Here is a 20,058-nt window from a genome sequence, read left to right as displayed (position 1 = left end):
ATATACTTGTATATAGCTTCAGTAATTGCTGGCTGGTGATATAATGGAAACCAGCATCGCTAGGATGGGAACAAAGTTTTTGTGGGCCGAAATGCTTGACCAAGTGAACGTCAGTGTTAATGAAAGTTACAAAACTACAACCAAATATTTGGGTCAGATTTTTGGGATGCAGGATGGCAATAACTAGAGCAACCCCCACCACATTAATGAAACCCCCAGCATATTAATGAAAGCAGAGGACACCTGCAGAAAGAGGAAAGTAATAACGTTCTCCAGTTTACAATCATCTCACTCAGCAACGTAAATGCAAAATAACAGATACAAACTAACGGGAACACCTACTGCTGGTGAAGTCAAAAGGAATCCAAATGCACAGACCAAGAGCTGTGAGAAGAAGGACCTCAGGTAGCCCAGGGCAGTGACGGGTCAAACAGCTCTTCCTTGAGGAGCTGCTGTACCAAGTGCTTTGCTCTTACATTGCTATGACCAAACTGCATACATCACAGTGAGGATGCAACTGCTGAAGTATTAACTTAAAAAGCACTTCTTTTGAAGTTATCTGCAAATACAACTTGACTGAGCTGCAGAAACCAGAGCAAAGCAAAGCCCTCCGGAGTGAACCAACACCCGGTGAGGACGGTGCCATCAACTACTCCCAGCCTGGGCTCATTTACAGGCATGAAAAGTTCTTCAAAATAGAAGCTGGAGAAGCCAGTAATTCTCATTTCAACAGCACCATCTACCAACGCAACATCCAGTCATCAGCTTGTCTGTATTACTGCTAACTTTCCACACGCTGTGTGAGGGTGTCCAGTCAATGCTTTGCAGTATCTGCACGATGACTCCTTCCGCTTAGGAAGAATTAGAACCCTCAGGGAAGAAATCCATGACAGATTCCCAACATCATTCCCTGCCTATGCATCAGGAACAGCTTTAACTCACTGAAATCACAACTCTGTGAAAGCTGATATGGATGCGGCATCAGGAGACATGTACGGAAGTACCACACAGTTCTGCACACAAGCAGGTTGTATGAAGAGGGACCTGGGCTGTCCCCATGGCTGGCTGCTGTCGACCTGCCCCGCAGCACCAAACCACCTGCCAAACACACACCACTGCACACTCCGCACAAGAACAAGCTCCTGCCCCACAGCTGATCTTCCCACCTTGCAAACCGCCCAGGTTCAACGCTTCTTTGAAACTGGGAGCTTAGAAGTACTACAAAGCACTGCTAACGGAGGAACAGCAAACACGGTCGTGTTCCCTACTGAAGAGGAGCTATGGAGACAGGCTGAGAGAGCTGGGCTTGTTCAGGCCGGAGAAGAGGAGGAGCTCTATCCTTTGCTATTAGAAAATAAATATAAATAGATCATTGGTGAAACACTGTCAATTTCTGTTTCTCCCCAAATAACACTATAGCTGTATCTGCAGACAAGGCTTCTACAGATTACATTTGGATTTGTAAAGAACTGTGTTGCTCCTATTAACTTTCCATTGAATCTGCTCCTGTAAGCGCTCTGCAGTGAAGCTGGAGAGAAAGGAGCAATGGAAGTGAGAAGAATTCTGATTCCTGCAGAACCAGGGGCCTGGCTGCTTTCAATGGGGCGTCCGTGGCAGCAGCCCAGGAGCAGGACAACGCTGCTACAGCAATCCGAGGGGTGTCTGTGGGGACGGGGACATCACCGACTGCAAAACGTGTGCCAGAGGAACCCATCTTTGCAACACAAGACTTTACCTTCTTGCATGTCTTTGGAACTGTGAGTGCTGGATGAAGTGAAGGACGGCGCTCAGGCACGCCGGAATTTCCCCAGGCAGCAGGCTCAGCGCCCTGCTTCCTATAATTACCTTGATTTATTTGCAATTTTGAAGACAAATGAAGTATGGAATTTAACACACGGGGTGGGGGAATACACACACCTGTGCATGCACCAGTACTAACAATGAGGGAAAAATGAATGCAGCTCAGGAAGACATCACTGCCATAACCGCAGATTCCACTTAACACCATCACATGTTGGGCTCCCTTTGCTGGCACTTTCCCCATCCATTTTGCCTGTTCACTTTGCTGATGTTTGGGGACGATGTCTTAAACACTGGAGACAGAAGTGTTCTGGTAGCGCATCATGAACTTATCCAAGCCCCCTGGGAAGTGGCAGCATGGAATGGACCAGCACAGCCATGGGGAGGTGAGCAAAGCACAAGCCAGAGGCCATTTCCCCTTTATCCCTCTTGCCAATAAACTCCATTTACCTTCTGGGCTGCTGCTGTGCACTGAGCTAAGGGTTTCAGACACCCACCCATGACAACCCCGAACCCCTTCCCGTGATCCAGTGCTAGCTCCATGCTGTACAAACACCATACAGGTAATGCCTCAAACCACCCAACCCAGCTCAGCACCAGCTACCCTAGACCCTCTCTGCACGCTCCCTGCTCAGGCTCTGTCTCACACTGACCCGAAGTCGAGTTCTCGTCCTGAAAAGCAACCACTAAACTCTCCCCTCCACTCCCACCCCCCAACCAGCTCTCAGGCCCACAAAAGAGCCACAGTTCCATGACAACTTAGGGGTTTTTGCTGGCTTCTTTCTTTACAAATGGCTCCTGGCAAGGACGCACATCACAGACTTGAAAGAAAAGGGAAAACCCAAGCATATGCAGGGCACTTGGATTTCCCCCCCCACAAACCCAGGACACGGGGTGAGGAGGTGCTCTCCTTCCAGCAGCAAGGGCGGCTCTTTCCCAAGAGACCCATGTGCTCGGTGACCTTACAGCTCCATGGGGCAAGGGCAGAAGCCGGGCTCACCTGCACGCAGCGCCCTGGGTCCCACCGAGCCAGATTTATAATGGAAGCCATGCTGGGGCATCCTGCCACTGCTTCCATCCTGGTCCCTGTGCTGAGCTGCCTGCAGCAGGCACCCAGCCTGGCAATGTCCTTCACAAGCTTGGGTTTTAATCATAGAATCCCAGCCTGGTTTGGGTTGAAGGGACCTTAAAGCTCCTCCAGCTCCAACCCCTGCCACGGGCAGGGACCCCTTCCACTGGAGCAGCTTGCTCCAAGCCCCTGTGTCCAACCTGGCCTTGAACACTGCCAGGGATGGGGCAGCCACAGCTTCTCTGGGCACCCTGGGCCAGCGCCTCAGCACCCTCACAGGGAAGCGCTTCTGCCTAAGAGCTCAGCTCAGTCTCCCCTCGGGCAGGTTAAAGCCATTCCCCTTGGCCTGTCCCTTGTCCAAAGCCCCTCTCCAGGTACTGGAAGCTGCTATGAGGTCTCAGGACACGTCAAGCTGCACCAGAGGAGGCCAGGTCTGTTCCAGCCAGGAGTGTGGGATGGTGACACAGCACCGGGGCAGGACACCTCTACCCTGCCACAGACAGAAACTTCCCCGAAACACAAAGCTGACGTGCCTGTGGAGCCCGCCATGGCCTGTGGGAGGCTGCTAACTTCCCAATCCCATAAATATCCTGACATAGTTTACTGTTTAATTATGGAGTTTCTTACAACATGACGGTGAATCACCATTGCTAAACCACAGGATTTTAAATGCAATCTGGAAAAATCTACCTTACAATTAGCACCCAGCGACAGGCATCACTTAGTAAGCGAGTTCCGAGTGTTTAGACGGGATACTCCAGTGTCACCAATAGCCACAGGAGGCACCCAACCACCTCTTCCATCTTTGAGGGGGCTTTAAAACCCTACAGATGTTTTGAACACACAATCAAACCGAACACTCAGATGCGATCCCATCCCACGCAGGAGCATCGTCCTGTGACAGTGGCTTCTGTCAGAGTGGGGAATGCACCACAATGCTCGGACCGCACTGCCACAGTCCTTACATCAACCAACTTCCAGCGGAGGGACAAGGAGTTGCACCATCTTCACAAAAGGAGAACCATCGGAAATAGCCTTGAGCAGGAAAAACACAAGTGGACAAGAACTGCTGCACTCATTTCCCGTTCTTAATGCAGAACCTCGAAAGACTCCCTCATCCAGAAAAGGAACCCAAGTTTGTGCTCAAAGAACAGGACAAAAGAACACAGGTGCCACCAGCAGTAACAGTTTGGGAAATTAACACCTCTGTGACTGCTGAGTGTTCGGGTGGCATTGATGAGATCTGGCACTGCAGTTTTGCTGTTCATTTCCATGACGTTTAAGGGCTCCCCTTGTGAGGGACGTGTTCTGTTCAAACTTCATTTTCACTTCATTTTAAACCAGGACGGCAGTTTCAGGATGCTCGCTTGAAACGCTGCGCACAGGAAGGCAGAGCTGGTGGCACTTAGGAATGCTTGGAAAGAGTCAAAGAGCTTAATGGTGCATTTCCTTTAAAGCTCTTCCTTGGTTCAGAGGCTGGGGTCAGGCAGGAATAGAAACTGCTGCTGTGTCCTCCCCTGCCGTGCCATGCTGGGCCACTGGGCCACCCTGCTCTCATGTGCAGGTGGAAGCGGGCAAGCCACAAACACAAGTGCCCTGTTAGCAATATGCCAACCTCCTGATTGTTATTTCATAAAGCATCAGCTGTTCCAACCTTTAACGTGTTAAAAAGAGGCTTCAAAGAAGAATCTTTAACGAGATAAAATAGGTCCAAGCTCATTTGTCAAACCAGTTGCTCTGGTTGGAAAGTAGCTGTCAAATACCTAGTGTGACTAAGACTGTAATCTTGCAGGCATCCTAATATTAACTGCTCACTTAAATAAAAAAAGAATGCTCTGCTGCTCAAAATAAAGAGCTCCGAGCACTCACATTTGTACAATATTTGCATTTTATACAAGGAGCTTTAGCATTAAACTTCATTTTTATTAAACCACGCACAAAACTTGCACGTAACCTGGCACTTGGTTTGAACAGACTTGTCTCCCCCAGCTCCTGGGAGCTAACTCACTACTGAACTCGTCAGAGCGCTTTTGGTGGAGATGAAGGTGTCAGTTCAGAAAACAGCAGATGTGTGGGGCTGAGCAGAAACCCATGTTCAGGAAGGGCAGAACTCATACAGCTATAGGAAAGTGAAACCTAGCGCCTTCCCAGCTGACCAGCACTCAGATTTTCATACAGATTACTTCCCACTGAAATCAGTGCGGCCAAATGGTCTTTGAGAAGCCTGGTCAGGGCTGTAGAACAGTAGAGCAGGTCAGAGAAATGCTCTTTCTGAAATACGTGTTAACAGAGCAGCTCTTCTGACTGCAGACTGCATTTGTGATGTGGGATCTCTTCTAGACTTTGTGCTAATTCAAATGAGAGCAAGCACACGATTTAACGCTCATTTTTCTTGTAAGCCTTATCAGTATCATTTGGTCAAAGCAAATAAGACAAAAAGCATTATAAGTCTCCCCTTTCCACCATGTATAAAACTAGCAGGCAAGAAAGACCCACTGTCATTCTTTACAAATCAGTTTTACTCTGTGTTTGTTTGGAAATCCGAGCAAGGCAGTGAAAACAAACCCCTCTGTTTTCAGGAAAGTGCAACTTTTGACCTTTCACTCTTCCTTCAGATTTTATTCCGTTTAAAACCACTCTTTTCACAGCAAGTATCTCTTCAATACAACATTTAGCATATTCCTAAGACCAAATCCTACTGAGCTAAAAGCAAACACAGGCATTTCTCTTACAGAAATTAAAGAAGAAAAAGCGGTGCAACCCCTCAGCCTCACCAGAGCTGTTCTCTAAGATCTAACAGAGGGGACCACTGAAATACACACATGAAAACAGCACACTGAAATAAGGGTTCAACCATTATATGAACAAGCAACTCACGAGAAAAAATGAGAGAGAAGAAAACAGCCAGGTAATGTGCACACTGAAACTAGGACACGGAACTGTAGTGTCTGCTGAGTTAACATGCATGGACTGCATTCCTGCCTAACAAATCCCCATGCGTGAACGCAGCACATGCACGTTTTCAACACTGATTCATTAGAAACCTTTAGCTGATGGCTTCAGTAAGTTATTGTTTCAGAATGGTAATGGAAAACTCTCAGAAAGAATCACAGAGTCATGGGAAAGGAACAAAAATAGGCAAGAGGAAAAAGTACATGGGTATACAGTGATACATAATGTGCCTATGGAGCAGATGTGTTGATTTAAAATGTATCGATACCAATTTACATCATCTGATCAAATGAAAAGCTACAGAAAATCCATACGTTTTATTTAAGATACCACATTATGCCTGTATTCACACACCCCCATTTTGAAGTGATAGGAGACATCACACAATCCTTTCCTGACAAGGCATCGATTTGACACCCAACCCCCTTCCAAGCCATTCCACACATCCTCCTCTCTTAAGAGTGTCTGGGAATGGATTCTAAGAAGTCAAACCCAGCTCAGGAGAGCAGCACAGACACAGGCTCCCCCAGACTGCTGACACCCAGTGCCACACCACCCCAGCTCCTCTGCCGCAGGGAGTCATAGCAGAGCCTGTTCCTACATCACCACGTATGACCACACAGACACAGACCAGGCGAGCAGGTTCTCCAAGCAATGACAACAAAAATAAACCCCATCAGCTGCTCTCTCCTGTCACGGACACTGGACCCTCCGCTCCAGGGACATGTGTGATTCTATCATGCTGCTTCCAGAAGCAGGAATTCAGATAGCCAGAGGCAGGAACAGACAGAAAACCCACCAGAACACCACCCCCCCCAGTTCCTAACACAAGGCAAGACCCAAGTGTCCAAGGTAGCCAGAAGCCCACCATAGATCATTTAGGTAAAGGCAACTCTCAGAATCCCAGACTGGTTTGGGTTGGAAGGGTTCTTAAAGCTCATCCAGTTCCCATCCCCTGCCATGGGCAGGGACACCTTCCACTATTACAGGACCTCCCCCAGTTTTCTTCTGGACTTTCTGGAGAGTCCGATAATCTGTGATCCTCCAAAATAAAACCAGAACAAACAAAAACGAACACCAACCCACAAAGCTATAAAATCACTGCCATTATTTGCTTATCCGTATAAACTATACCCATGGTTGATACTCCATTATTGGCACAGTGCAGCCAGTTGTCAGAGCTTCCTGGGCACTATTTTGAGGCAAACGACTCATTTGTGACCCAATTTCTTTTTTGAAAGAACACCAGCATCCTGAGCAGTATCTGCTCCCTTAACACTCAGTTATGCAAACGAAAGCAACCAGAAATATGAGGTATGTGAATAAAGCAACAGAAGAGTAAGTTGTGCCCTGCTGCTCAGCAGTTTCATATTAAATCTTGTGTGACCGTGATGCATAAATATGATCATGATCTCCAGCTGTTTCCTGACACACAGGATCTGTACAGACCTATTACACATAGCATGAGGAATGCATTACTGTAAAATCTAAAATGGAACTCGGTTTCTTAACTCGGTTACAGTAGCAGGGAGCTGAATTCAAGACAGACATTATTATTATTTTGAAATCCTTCCCCATCAGCAGTTTTGCCTTTGTGATCTCAAGAAATTGAGGTATTTCATCAGAAAGCGGAAGCCGTGTATAACAATATGCAACAAAGTATTAGCAGCTGGTTGTTGGTTCAAAGTGCATCAGAGCTGCAGTTTTCTAGGAGGACTCAACACGGGCTGTGAGCTCCACAGGTACAGATGGAACTTGGGGTTTTAATGATAACCAGTTGATACAGACTATATTAAGAATGCAGTTGGCGGGTACAGAAATGTACTCCACAGAAGATGTCAAGATGATTTCTGAAGAGCAGAATTTCCTCCAGAAATCCACACAATTGTAGTGATTATTGATTTAAGGAACCATTATTATAAATCTCTACATGATATCCTGGGTAAGTAACACCGTGTCCTGGAATCTGAACTGAAGCCTCACACAAGAGCAGCCAGAACAACTGGCATCACCTGCGTTACAACACGGAGCCCCAGGTGCTGGCCAGCATCGCCTTGCCCCGCGCAAGGGCTTGTGAAGCTGCGGTTCCACCTTGTGCTCCTGCCAGCACGCATCGTGGGGACACGGGAAGCAGCCACAAGATAAACCCAGCGGTGCAGGCCACAGGGTGGAAGGATGTCTTTTGTCACAGTACATATGGTTGTATTTCAAGCATTACAGTGCATACCTTGGATATCGGGAGACATCATTTCAGCCAGATACCTGGCAGGAAACATCACGGCAGAGGCTGGCATAAGGCGAGCCTGGTAAGGACGCAGGAGGCATGTGCTCAACACTGCACCTTCTTTGTAGTGCAGATGAGGTAAGAAGAAAAACCTCCAGGAGAAGCAGAGTAATTGCACTAAATCATTTTCCCAACCCAACACACCACTTCTGGGAGCGCAATTATTCACCCCTCCAGTACCTGATGTCATTCAAGATGCTGGACTTGTTATACACGGGGGACAACCCGCACCCTCCTGTCCTCCCACAAGAGAGCAGCAGGAGCCGCACGTCCACAGTGCGCCAGGCCCCTTGTAATTAAGTCTGTCCCAACCCAAGGGCTGGAGCACGCCCCATGATCTGATGCCTCTGCAGGTGACCAGCAAAGCCACAGTCCCAGGTTCTCTGCCCTCACACATGGGTAAAGCAAATGCAGTTTGTGCACTGCTGGTTTTTTCCCACAGATACTTGAAGGCAGTTGATGTACAGTCAGTGCCAAGACAATGAGCTGAAAATATTTGTTTCTTTTTGTGTGTGTGTGTCATCTGTTCCAGCTGTATTGGTTCATGTCTATCCCATGGGGATGAGGCCATCCACTGACAGCATCTGCCCAGTATTTCCAGAGCCCAGCACTGAGAACAGGATTAACTCCTGGTCTGCGAGGGTTTTGGTTATTTAAGCAGAGGCTGTATTATAAGTGGGTATCATACTATGGTGAATTGGTCAGAAACCCGCTGTGATGAGAACATGAATAATCTGTGTAGGCAACAATGCAGCGCACTAATACTTCAGTAAATAAGATTACAACTTGTGTACACTGCCAGACTCTGGGAGACAAAGACTATAAAACCAAAGGGAGCTTAACACAACAGGCTCCCGGGGTCTGCGGCACACTGTGCTGCACAGCTCAGACTTCCCAGAAACTACCTTGTTGCACACACACTGTTTCTGTGCTTCTAAGAACAGTTGAAATTTGCTCATTCTATGAACGCATTTTATAGTTCCTCTCTGTGTGCCAGAGGTGACAGGCGACAGCTATTTTAGCTCACAAAACCAAGATAATCGGAACTGCAGCTCTACAAAGCTTCTCCCATTGATTGTTACTTGCATTGAGAACAGGATTACATTGATATGTTACTTATCTCAAGAATGGTGAGCAATGCTCATGGACAGAGATACTGAATCAAGTATGGAATAAGAGAGAACAGCTCTGATTTTACACCGTGTAAACAGTACGACTTTGGTACAAGCATCACATCCAAGACAGCAGTGCCACGTTCCTCCTCTGTCATTTTTCACTACTTGACCTTAGGCAAGTTACACTTAAAAAATGAATAAATACAATACAGGAAGCCCCCAAAGGCCCATCTGGTAGGTGGTGGTGATAAAAGGAGACCTGGGAATAGAGAAGGACTTCGAGACCAGGTTGGACGGGGCTTGGAGCAATCTGCTCTAGTGGAAGGTGTCTCTCCCATGGCAGAGGGTTGGAACTGGGTGAGCTTCAAGGTGCCTTCAACACAAACCATTCCATGATTCTAGGACTTGGTAACCTTTTAAATATAGTAATAATTCCAGTTTGCAGTTCCATATGCACGTAGCACAGATACCACTTGTTCATTTCCAGAATGAGCAGTAATAGTCAAAGAAGGGACATTTGCATCTCCAAGACAATTTTCTCTCACTGTATGGAAGTCATCTTTATCCCCACAAATACATGATGTAGGAGTTGTGCAACACATATATTTCACATATATGAAAAGATCTGTGAGAAGGGCTGGTTCAGCGCCAGTTTTGCTTTCACTGGCAGCTGAAGAGTACAGTGGGGTCCAACCATTATTTAAGATGGACCAAAAAATGCAATGGGCAACAAAAACCAGCTGGTGCTTTCAAAGCTAGAGCTAGGCTTAAAATAGAGATCATTGCAGGGGGAAATAAATTAGCAGGAGTTAACAATTTGGGCTGGACTTATAAAAACCTTCTCAGCTATCAGCTAGCTGAATGAGCAGCCAGAACTCGGAAAAGCAGATCCCACCTTCCATGACCTCCTATTCACCTAGCTACCTTTTCACAGTGCCTTACAGCACCTTCTGCAGGATATTCCAAATTCATCCCTTTCTGCCAAAGCAATTAGATGTTTTGTCATGCATTTCCAAGACTCCAAACCCAAGTACAGTATTACATTAAGCTGACAAATCACAACAGCGACTCCTGAAACCCCAAGCACTGCAAATAAGTCTGGTTTTTATATCAAAATGCAATTACTAAAAAAGACATCTTTCCCTGTGTACCGTACATCACTTATTGCTGAGTCAGGCAGCATTTAAAGCACTGTGTCCAACCGCGACAAGCCACCGGCCCTGGCCGGAATCCAAGCTGAAACAATGCGGTAAGACAAACGGACAACTGACCTTTACCATTTCTAGCAAACAATCACTGCTTTCCCCTTCCTTCTAGTAAAACGCCTGAGCCCAAGGAAGATCCCCACTACAGCGACGGCACAAAGGTAACTTCTCCTGGGAGGAAGGCTTTGGACTGCAACCAACCAGCAGAGCTTCTACCACCTTCCAGATTCTCCTCCTCCTTCAGGACTTCCCTCAGCTCTTGCCCTTTCTTAAACTTCCTTAATGATCCTCATCCCCCACAAGCTTAAGCGCTAGGAACGATTTCAAATGTAACAGGAGAAGCCGTAACACTGCCAGTGGGGCCCAGCTTTGTAAACTCTGGCTGTAGGCTGAGAGAAAGAGCGCACAGAAACCCCTGCGTCGCTGTGCTGGCTCTCCTCACCCTTCACTCCCCCCACAACAAGCCACATCTCCAGGAAGTCGGAGGAATGAAGAAGCCGAGCTGGATTTAATGTATATACCACGCAGGAGCCCGCTGAGTGTGTGTTGCTAAAACCATTTCCTTGAAATTTAACATTTTTCACTGGCCTTTGTCAGTAAATCACAAATAACATCCCATCAGACACAGACACCCTCGAACCCCATAGTTCTCCAGTGAGGCATTTACCAACGGGCTTTCAGCCTGCTTTACTCCTCTTCCAGATGCCATCTCACTTCTAATAAAGAAAATCCAAGGCAAATATCTCCACGTGCCTGCTTTTTCCTCCCTCTTATCCTATTCCACCTTTTCCTTAGTTTGCTCCATTGTGATCCATCAGCAGCTCCCTCGCTCAGATGGGGGAGCTCTTCAAAGCCACTGCAGAATGAAGCTGTCCCGCTGCTGCTCAAGAAGATGGTGAGCATCAGCTGCTGCAACACTGAGCTGCAGCACATGAGCACAAGCACTGGCAGGCTCTTCAGCAGCTGCAGATACAGGCAGCAGCCTATTGACTAGCACTGATTCGTTCACGTCAACCGATTTCCAAGGTTTGGATTCTGCTTAAGTTTCCAACACCTCCTCCTGCTCACAGAAAAACACATTAGTGTTCTCAGTCCTGATTATTACTTGTCTCATTAAAGAGCACATGTGGTGAGATCCTTACCAGAAAAATCACTCAAAACATTGCATGACATCAATTCCAGACTAGAAAGAGGCGTCGCATGCTGTCCACTAAAACACTTGGATTAAACACTACCTGAACACCAAACTGCAGCTCTTCTCCCCACGTGTGTAGTGGGTCATTAATATGTTATGAAAAGTCAAATACTTCTATCAACATGATTTCCTATTGGAAATTGAAATGTAGCCATTCTGAATTCCCAAAATCCCAGCCTCTGCTTGCACAATTAGTACCTAACAGCAGTGCACAAAAAGCAGTCCCCAAAATCCAGCAGGAGAGTCCTCCCTTGGTTTCTAAGCCAAAGGCCAATTTTGTTGAGTCTTCTGCAAGATAAACAAACAAATCCACAATACCCCCTCAAACTCCTTGGGTTTAGACCAAATTTTGCTGACAAGGTTCAGGAAGAAAGAGAATTCCTGCCTCCAGGCCAGAGCCCATCAGTACCTCAAACCTCTCACAAAGAAGATGGGGGTGCTTCCCTTTTATGGGGGAGGGAAATAAAAAGGTAGACTCAAACCATGTTGGTTTTAGAACTGGACTTTGTGGTTTTAGGGTGTAAAAATCCTTGGGCAGTAAGAACAGCTTCCACAGAAGCTAGAAAGAATGAATTTTTATGCAGAACTCAACTAGCAGCCACCCCCAAATTCTTTACATGCTCCTTAGATTAAGAAAAAGATAATCCATTATTGTAAAGCAAACTAAAGCAGTAAAATCCCAGATGACCTTGCAAGAAGCACCAATGTCACCACTGGCAGCACAGCGCTGTGGACCCTGCCCCTGGTGCAGGCAGATGCTGACGATGCTCCTGTGCCTACCACAGGCACTCGCTCTGCCAAGGGCATCTGCCAGCCCCATCCTACCAACCTACAGCCCCCTCCTGCCCACTCTCTGCTCAGCCCTGACACCCTCAGCACCTCCTCAGAGCTGCTGCGTGACACAACAGTAACATCCACCACTGGTGCCCTCCCCGCTCCAGCACCAGATGTAGGTGCTTGGGTGGGTTTTTCATCACAACATGACCAGAAACCCACTATACAAACCCCAGAGGTTATGGCATTCCCCAAAAGCCAGGCAAACACCCGCGTAACCCATTCACCCATGAACACGCTTGGTTCTACCCACACAGTCCTGTAAGACAAAAACAACGCATGAACTTTACAGAAGTGTTCTCAAAAGTGACGTTCCCATTATCTACAAGGAATTGGCTTGTTCAGTCACTGCAATTCATCTCCCAAACCCAGAAACAGTTTCCCTTGCTTTGATACAGACCTTATAGTGATTGCCACTAAAGATGCAGGGAGCAGAATAAAAAACCCCCATGAAGCAAGCAAGAAACAATACGGAAGTTGGACTGATCGTGTAAAGTGTTAGTACAGAGGAGTTCTACTCTGTAAAACTCAATGACAAGGCATGTTCGATATTCACACACCAAAGGAGGATTTATCCACAAATTCCCATTTTCTGTCTGGATTCCCTACAAGTTGCTTCAAACACTTCACAGGAAAACCCCAACACATATTCATGACAAAAACGATGAAAGAGATCTAGAATACAAGTTGAAAGTTGTCTTCCCGAAACAAAGAACTCCCCACACCCCTCATTCCAGCCGTGGGAAAATGGAGCACGCACCGCCTGGGGAGCCCCAGGACACTCCAGGGATCAATCCACCAGTGGGGCAGGAAAACCCAGAAAGCTAAACCAGGCCCTTCATTGGAAGCCTACACTTACTGCTTCCATGCACATAGACCTCAAGAGCCATTTTCTAACTAAGAGTGGGCAGAAACCCAGCAAAAACCTCTTCCATCACCGAGACCAAGCTCTGCGCTGGTGCAAGCGTATCTTACACAAAGAACAGGCAAGGGAAACATACAACCGGGTGTTATTACTGAGACAAGGACCTGTACACAGCTGTGAGAGGACATGTACACAGCTACGAAGCAATGAAGCTGCCACCACCTCCCTAACTGCTGAGGGGCAGAGGAAAAGGACTTTACTTGACTATGAACCACTGAATTACCTGCAGAAAACCCTACTCCAAAGTCACTTGAAAGATGCACTAACCAGCTCCCCTAAACACCCTGCTCTCACCAAGTCCCCCCTGAGCAAACCCTCCTGCAGCTCTATGAAGAGTTAAATTCCAGGTATGCTTAAAATCTCACTGCAAATATTCTTATCTCTTTAAATGCAGTTATTAAACAAACCGCTGAGTATTTCCTACTGGGAATCTTCTTGTCCATGTAAGGTAACTGCAATACGAAGCAAAGCTAAAACTCGAGTTCAGCTTAAATGCAATTCTAGAAATTTACCCAGCAACCAAGTTATTTTTGTGCACAACATTTAAGTAACACAAGAAAGGAAAAAAACCCCACAGTGATTGATCCTCTAATCCTTGGGAATGAAGCCGCTTTTGTATACACAGAAATACTTCCTTCTATACTGCCTCATGTATGGGCCCTTCCACCACGTCCTCAATTTTCCCTCCAAGTTGTAACCTGGAGTTTTTCTTTCTTTCTTTTCTAAAGCACACCAGCTCCCCTCCTCTCTTCTGCCCCTTAAGACCAATAGTTGAATACTGGCTTAAAGCTGCCATCGCGCTATGGAGCGGACAGACCCCGGTGATGTCTGACCAGCCATACGAGACAAACGAAAGAGGGATAATCGACTTGGAAAGGAAAACCAAGCAACGAGCCCCCAGCCTGCACGCAGCTGTGCTCCACACACTCGGAGTATTTTAATAAAGGGCAACAAAAACTAATTACCTTGAATAGCCATTAGAGAAAGCAGGTCTGCCAGAAAGGTTGAGCGTTCCCAAAGGAGCCAACGTCTCGTCTCCTGATCCCTGGCACCTATTCCAATTTTCTGACCCGGCAGGAAGAGATGGAATGATATTAAAAATTGGTTTCTGATCCTGCTGCTGCGAGAGCGATGCGGTGTTTAAATCATAGTGATACATTTGCCCCCCAGAGGTACTGACGCCGTGGATGGATATGGCAGAGACTTTAGTACCCAGCAGACTCGACCCAGAGAAGTTTGCCTGACAGTAAATTGGGCCCATGTTTTCTTGCTTTATGCCAGGAGTACAGAGTTCAATGAAGTCTTCCTTTTCCGTTTTCACTTGAGGCATTGGCATTTTGGAACTGGGTAAAAGGTCACCACGGTCATTAATTTTAGGTTTAGTGTCAGATAAAATAGGAGGCTTGCAGTCTTCGCCCAGGCTTCCTTCCAGGAGGAACGCATCATCTGCAGATACAGGGGAGAGCAGGCCGCCGTCATCGAGCAATGGGTCGAGCCTCCACGGGCTCCCATTGGGCTCTTTGCCAGGCGACACTGGTGGCAATTCTAAATCCTGGAGAATATCCAGGGTGCTTTGGTCTTCAGAGAATAACTTCAAGTTGCCACCGTTCGAGCCAACCTGGCTTTGCACTGCAGTTCCTGACTCTAAAGGGGCGTTGCGGCCAGCCATGCCTGGGAACTCCGGCTCGAGCGGCACCTCAGAGGATATTGCTCCCTTGGTGTCCTCTGCCAGGCTCGAGGACTTGTTCAAGCTCGCAATACTTTCTTCCAGGAGCCTGAAGTCCGTTTCTCCAGAAGAGATGCCGATTTGGCCCTGCTGCGAAAATCCGAGGTCGTTTCCCATCACTTTCGCATCAGTTTCACCCATGTACAGTCCCATCGAGAGCGACACTGCCTTGGAAAGGTCTGGCGGAGGCACATTGTTTGCTAACCCTTTCGAGAAGTCAGCCAAAGCAGGTTGCTGGCTGGAATCTGACTGAGAAGACGTGGGGAGAGGAGATGTAGACACAGGGGCTTGTACAGTAGCTCCACCCCTGAAGGGTGGACGAAAGTCCATCACGATCCCTCCTTTGGTACTGATGAGCGCATTTTTCCTTGCTTCGCCTTGATCCGATGAGTTAAGCAATTCTTTGGAATCCATTACTTTAACATTAGCTATAAAAGATGAGAAGCATTCAAAGTTAGCACAGCAAGGACATCTTAATAACAGCTTAAAAACACCAGTCTCAACGATTAGCCTGGCAAACCTGGTTTAGCTGCTCTGACAACAAGAGCACAGCAAAGCGAGCTATGAGCCAACACGTGCCTCATGCTTCCCAAACCCCCTGCTCTGGGGGCTTTGTTTGTGTCAGGCTCATTTTATGTTTATTTCTGACTGGTAACAAGGAAGTTGGATTCTTCAAGCTTTGCTGAGCCCAGATGGAGCAGAGCCTGCCTGCATGCACCTCGCCATCAGCCCACAGCCTACAACATCTCTCTGAGCACACTCACTGGCTCTGTCACGCATCAGAGTGAGGAAGGAAGCACAAGAATTGTTCAAGTGCCCAATTTACAGTTTTTGCACAGTAACTTCCCCTGGTATTTAATTACATCCTGAGCAGGGCTGGGGAGAAGGACATTCACCAGCTTTCCCAAGCCAGTCTCCCCCTCTCCCTGCAGGTTCCAATGCATCACCCACAGCAGGTACCGAAGCTCCGGAGCTGACTCTCCAACACTGCACCTCCCAGCAGCCCAAATCCAACCGGTCTGTTATTGACCAGGAGCCACCCGACCCCTCCGCCCCAGAACACACCATTTCCTATCTTCGCATAGGTTCAGCTTAAAATACAACTCGTGAATCTTGAAATAAACGCCACCCAATTCCTTAAATACATCCCCAATCTATAAATAAAAGCTCACTAAAAATAAAGTAGGATTTTTATTAGCTCCAAGCACTTTAACAGCTCAGGGCTATTCACCGAACACATCTTCACACCGACAACAAACCTAAGCTTCATCTGTCCGAATTTCCTACGTTTATTTTCGGCACAGAGCACAAATATTTAGCGGGTAACTGTAAACCCTCCGGCAAACTTTCCTATGGTGTTTGTCTACGGCCTAACGCCGGCAGTGCCCAGCCAAGAGCGCGCAGCGGCCGCGGGAGGCGGCGGACCCCGAGCCCCAGCTCCATCCTCCCGTTAAACCCACGGCGCTCACAAGCCGGTCGCGGTCCTGCTCGCCGGTCCCGCCGCCCATCTTGCCCGGGCTGCGAGCAGCGGAGCTATTTCTGTGCGCTAAAGCGGGCCGAGATCAACAAAAACTCCCCACGTGTGAAGAAATTTAAGGTGGCCCCAGCGCGCTCAGCAGGAACGTCCCGAGCGGGCGCAGCTCAGGGCAAACCCCTCCTTGGGCCTTCAGCACCCCCCTGCCCAACCCCCGGCCCCTTGTCCCCGGCTGGGACCACCGCAGACGGCAGGGACAGGGAGCCCCCGGGACCCCATGGATCACAACCGGCACTGAAGTATCGCTGGGCCATTTAAGGTGGACACCACGGCAGCCAGTGGGGAAAAAATTAAACTGCCTGCCCCCCGTTCTGCCCTCTTTTGGGTTTTTCTTTTCTCGACATGAACGGGGGAAGATGTCGTTATTCCATTTGACAATTCCCCCCGCGCCAAAAATCCGCAGCGAGCCACCCAGTGCACGGAACGCGTCAAAAACGAGATGCGAGACTGCCCGAAGCAGGAAAAAGCGGCGAGCGCCGAAAACGGCCGAATTTCGGTAAATTTTGCCCCGCAAAAGTAGAGTTTTCAGCGAAATGTGTCGGGACCTGTTGAGCCGCCTCCCGGCACACCCACTTCTGCAAAACCAGCCCAGCCACGGCAGCGAGCGGCGCTGGGGCTCCCCCCTGCCCGGCCCCAACACCCCGCACACACCCCGGCCCGGACCGGGGGGGTCCCGCTTCCCATCGCCGCCGCCGGGGGCACCCACGTCGGGGGGAGGCACCGCCGTGCCCCTCCCGTCCCGTTCCACCGGGACCCTCCCGGGGGCAGACGGCTCCTCGGTCCCTGTCCCCCCGCGCTCGGGGCATTCCTGAGGGGGAGCCGCCGCTTCCCCCCTCCCGGGAACTTCCCGGGGGCGAAGCCGCAGCCCCTGCCCCCGCGGGACCCCCGCAGCCCCCCGCCGCCCTTACCTCGTCCGGGGGAGGGCGCTGGGGCTCCTTCAGCCGCCAACTGCCATCGCGCCCGCGGCGGGGGCTGGAAGGGGCGCGGGCGGGAGGAAGTCAACAGCCGCCCCTCCGGGGGCCGCCGCGGCGGGCAAGCCCCACTCCCCCCGCTGCTGCCGCCGCTCCTCCTCCTGCTGCCGCCAGCCAGAGACCCTGACCTAGTCCCCGCCCCGCCCGACGCCACCGCCGCGGCGCCCCCTCCGTTAATTAGCGCTAATTGCCCCCGCGGACTTCGCTCCCCCGCCTCCTGCCTGCCCCCCCGCGCCCTCCCGCCCCGTCTCTCCGCCGGGCAGCGCCGCGCTCCGCGGTGCTCTGCCCCCGCCACAAAATGGAGGACGGCGGCGGCCGCCTCCTCCCCCTCCTCCTCTCCCTCCTCCTTCCCTCCCCTCCGCCCGCCTCCCCGACGTGGAGAGGGAGTGGAGACCGGCGGCACAGTGGGGGGCGGCCGCGGCAGCGCGCCCGCTCGCTCCGCACGGGTCGGCGAGGCACGGCGGAGCCGGGCTCGCTCCGCGCGGCACAGCGCAGCCCGCCGGCGCTGCCGCCCCTTGCTCGGCACCGTGGGGCAGCGCCCGCCGCGCCCGACCGAGGGGGAACGGTGCAACCTGTTGGCTGCGGCGGGCAACTGCAGCCGGCGCGGCGCTGCCCGGCGGGGCTCGCCCCTTCCCCGGTGGCTCCCGGGGAAGCCGCGGGGCCGCTCCGCTGCTTTCCTCTTTCACTTCCCCAACTCCCTGCCGAGCGGGGACGCGGCGCCACGGGCGGCAGCGAGGAGCGGCCGCTCCCACCGTGCCCCCCCGGCAGCGGGGAAGGGTCGAGCGGCTCCGCTCGTCGGGAGAAGGCGAGGAGCCGCGGGGAAGCCACCTCGGAGGTCGCTGGGCGGCTCTGGGGCGGGTGTAACCGCGGTGGGTGATTGGGTACAAAACCGGGGAAAGAAGGAAAAATGACCCCTTAAGCTAGCAGAGGGAACGAGGAGAGACATCGCGGGGGTGGGAGGGCGTTTGTTCTCTGGCACACACTGGAAGCACTTGTTGAACACACGAAGTTCAGCAAGGCCGAGTGCGAGGTCCTGCCCCTGATTCGAGACAATCCCAAGCACAGCTACAGACTGGAAGGAGAATGGATGGAGAGAAGCCCTGAGGAGCAGAACTTGGGGATGTTGGGTTAAGAGCAGCTCAACATGAGCCGGCAGTGTGTTCTTGCAGCCCAGAACTCACCCCCCCATGTGCTGGGCTGCATCCCCAGAGTGTGAGCAGCAGGTCCAGGGAGGGAATTCTCCTCCTGCACTCTGGAGAAACCTTAGGCAGAAGCTCTTCCCTGTGAAGGTGCTGAGGTGCTGGCACAGGGTGCCCAGAGAAGCTGTGGCTGCCCCATCCCTGGCAGTGTTCAAGGCCAGGTTGGACACAGGGGCTTGGAGCAAGCTGCTCCAGTGGAAGGGGTCCCTGCCCGTGGCAGGGATTGGAGCTGGGTGAGCTTTAAGGTCCCTTCAACACAAACCAGGCTGGGATTCTGGGATGAGTCTATGAATTCTGCCTCTGAGATCCGTTCCCTTTGAAATGTATTGAATTGAGCAGGTGAAGAACATCACGCTTTCAGCTTCTGGTTTATAAAGCTGGGAAAAGAACACTGATACTCACTCCGTTTAGGTACAAGTATTACTGGGAGCAGAGGCACTGAGCCTGCAGGATCACGCGCGGCAGTGACGGGGGAATCGCTGTGTGCCACTCCCCTGGCTTTGGAGAAATCTTTCTCTCCTCCTCAAGCGCACTGTCCTGTTGACTGAGCAGCCGCAGCGTACCACCTCCCTTTGTTCTCCTGCGAGCAGAAACGTTCCCCAGGGCACTCCTGCCTTGTAAAAATAAATGTAATGGAAAGTCTTGGCAAGCTGGCATGCTTTGGCTAACATTTTACAATAGTAACGTGCTACCCTGTGCGTAACAGCTTGAAATGCGTTATGTGATGGTGGTCCGAGTTAAATAATCCCCATCTTTGCTAGTTGATAAAGATGCATGAAATAAGTTAGGCTGTCAAAGACCTGTGAGTTTTGTTCGTGTTCAACTAAGTGTTCAGAAGGTGATGAGGTTGATGGGCTGAAAGTCTGCGGCTTGCGTTATGCTGCTGATAATTTTGTTGCCTAAAAACCTATGCATTTATTAAACAACTGGCATTGACAGCTTCTTGGAACATAAACAGTGTTCAAAACATTTAAATGACTGAGTATGAGTTTTCTGTTTCTTGAGTTCAACCTGGTTTGTTTTGTATGCACATTTAAAATACCTGAATGCCTATGGTCTGATGGAAACAAAGGTGTTTCTGGAGTTTAGGAGTGCAGTGTTGTGACAACGTGCCATCAAAAACCTCTGTTAATAGACGTCCCATCTCTATATACCTTGTTCTGCTCAGGAGGCTCACCTCATCCCTGCCCAGAGAAGAGCCCAGCGGCTCCTCTCCTGCTGCAGGCACCGCGCTCGTCCCCAGAAGAAA

The 20,058-nt window shown here is 50.0% G+C and overlaps 1 protein-coding gene across 1 annotated transcript in view; it reads right to left on the bottom strand.

The window, feature by feature from the left end:
• NR3C1 (nuclear receptor subfamily 3 group C member 1) overlaps nucleotides 1–17,730 on the bottom strand; it is a 62,201-nt gene extending 44,471 nt beyond the window's left edge. The window contains exons 1-2 of the mRNA XM_080627111.1: nucleotides 17,548–17,730; nucleotides 14,345–15,533 (exon numbers count right to left, since the gene is read on the bottom strand). Coding sequence (XP_080483237.1) covers nucleotides 14,345–15,519 — 1,175 coding nt within the window. The 5' untranslated portion in view covers nucleotides 15,520–15,533; nucleotides 17,548–17,730. The remainder of the gene's footprint in view (nucleotides 1–14,344; nucleotides 15,534–17,547) is intronic.
• Between the last annotated feature and the right edge of the window lie 2,328 nt (nucleotides 17,731–20,058).

The sequence above is a fragment of the Psittacula echo genome (assembly GCF_963264785.1).
Source record: "Psittacula echo genome assembly, chromosome: 11".
Classification (NCBI taxonomy): domain Eukaryota; kingdom Metazoa; phylum Chordata; class Aves; order Psittaciformes; family Psittacidae; genus Psittacula; species Psittacula echo.
Note: the sequence above shows the minus strand (reverse complement) of the source record. Positions and strands in the feature narration are given on the sequence as shown.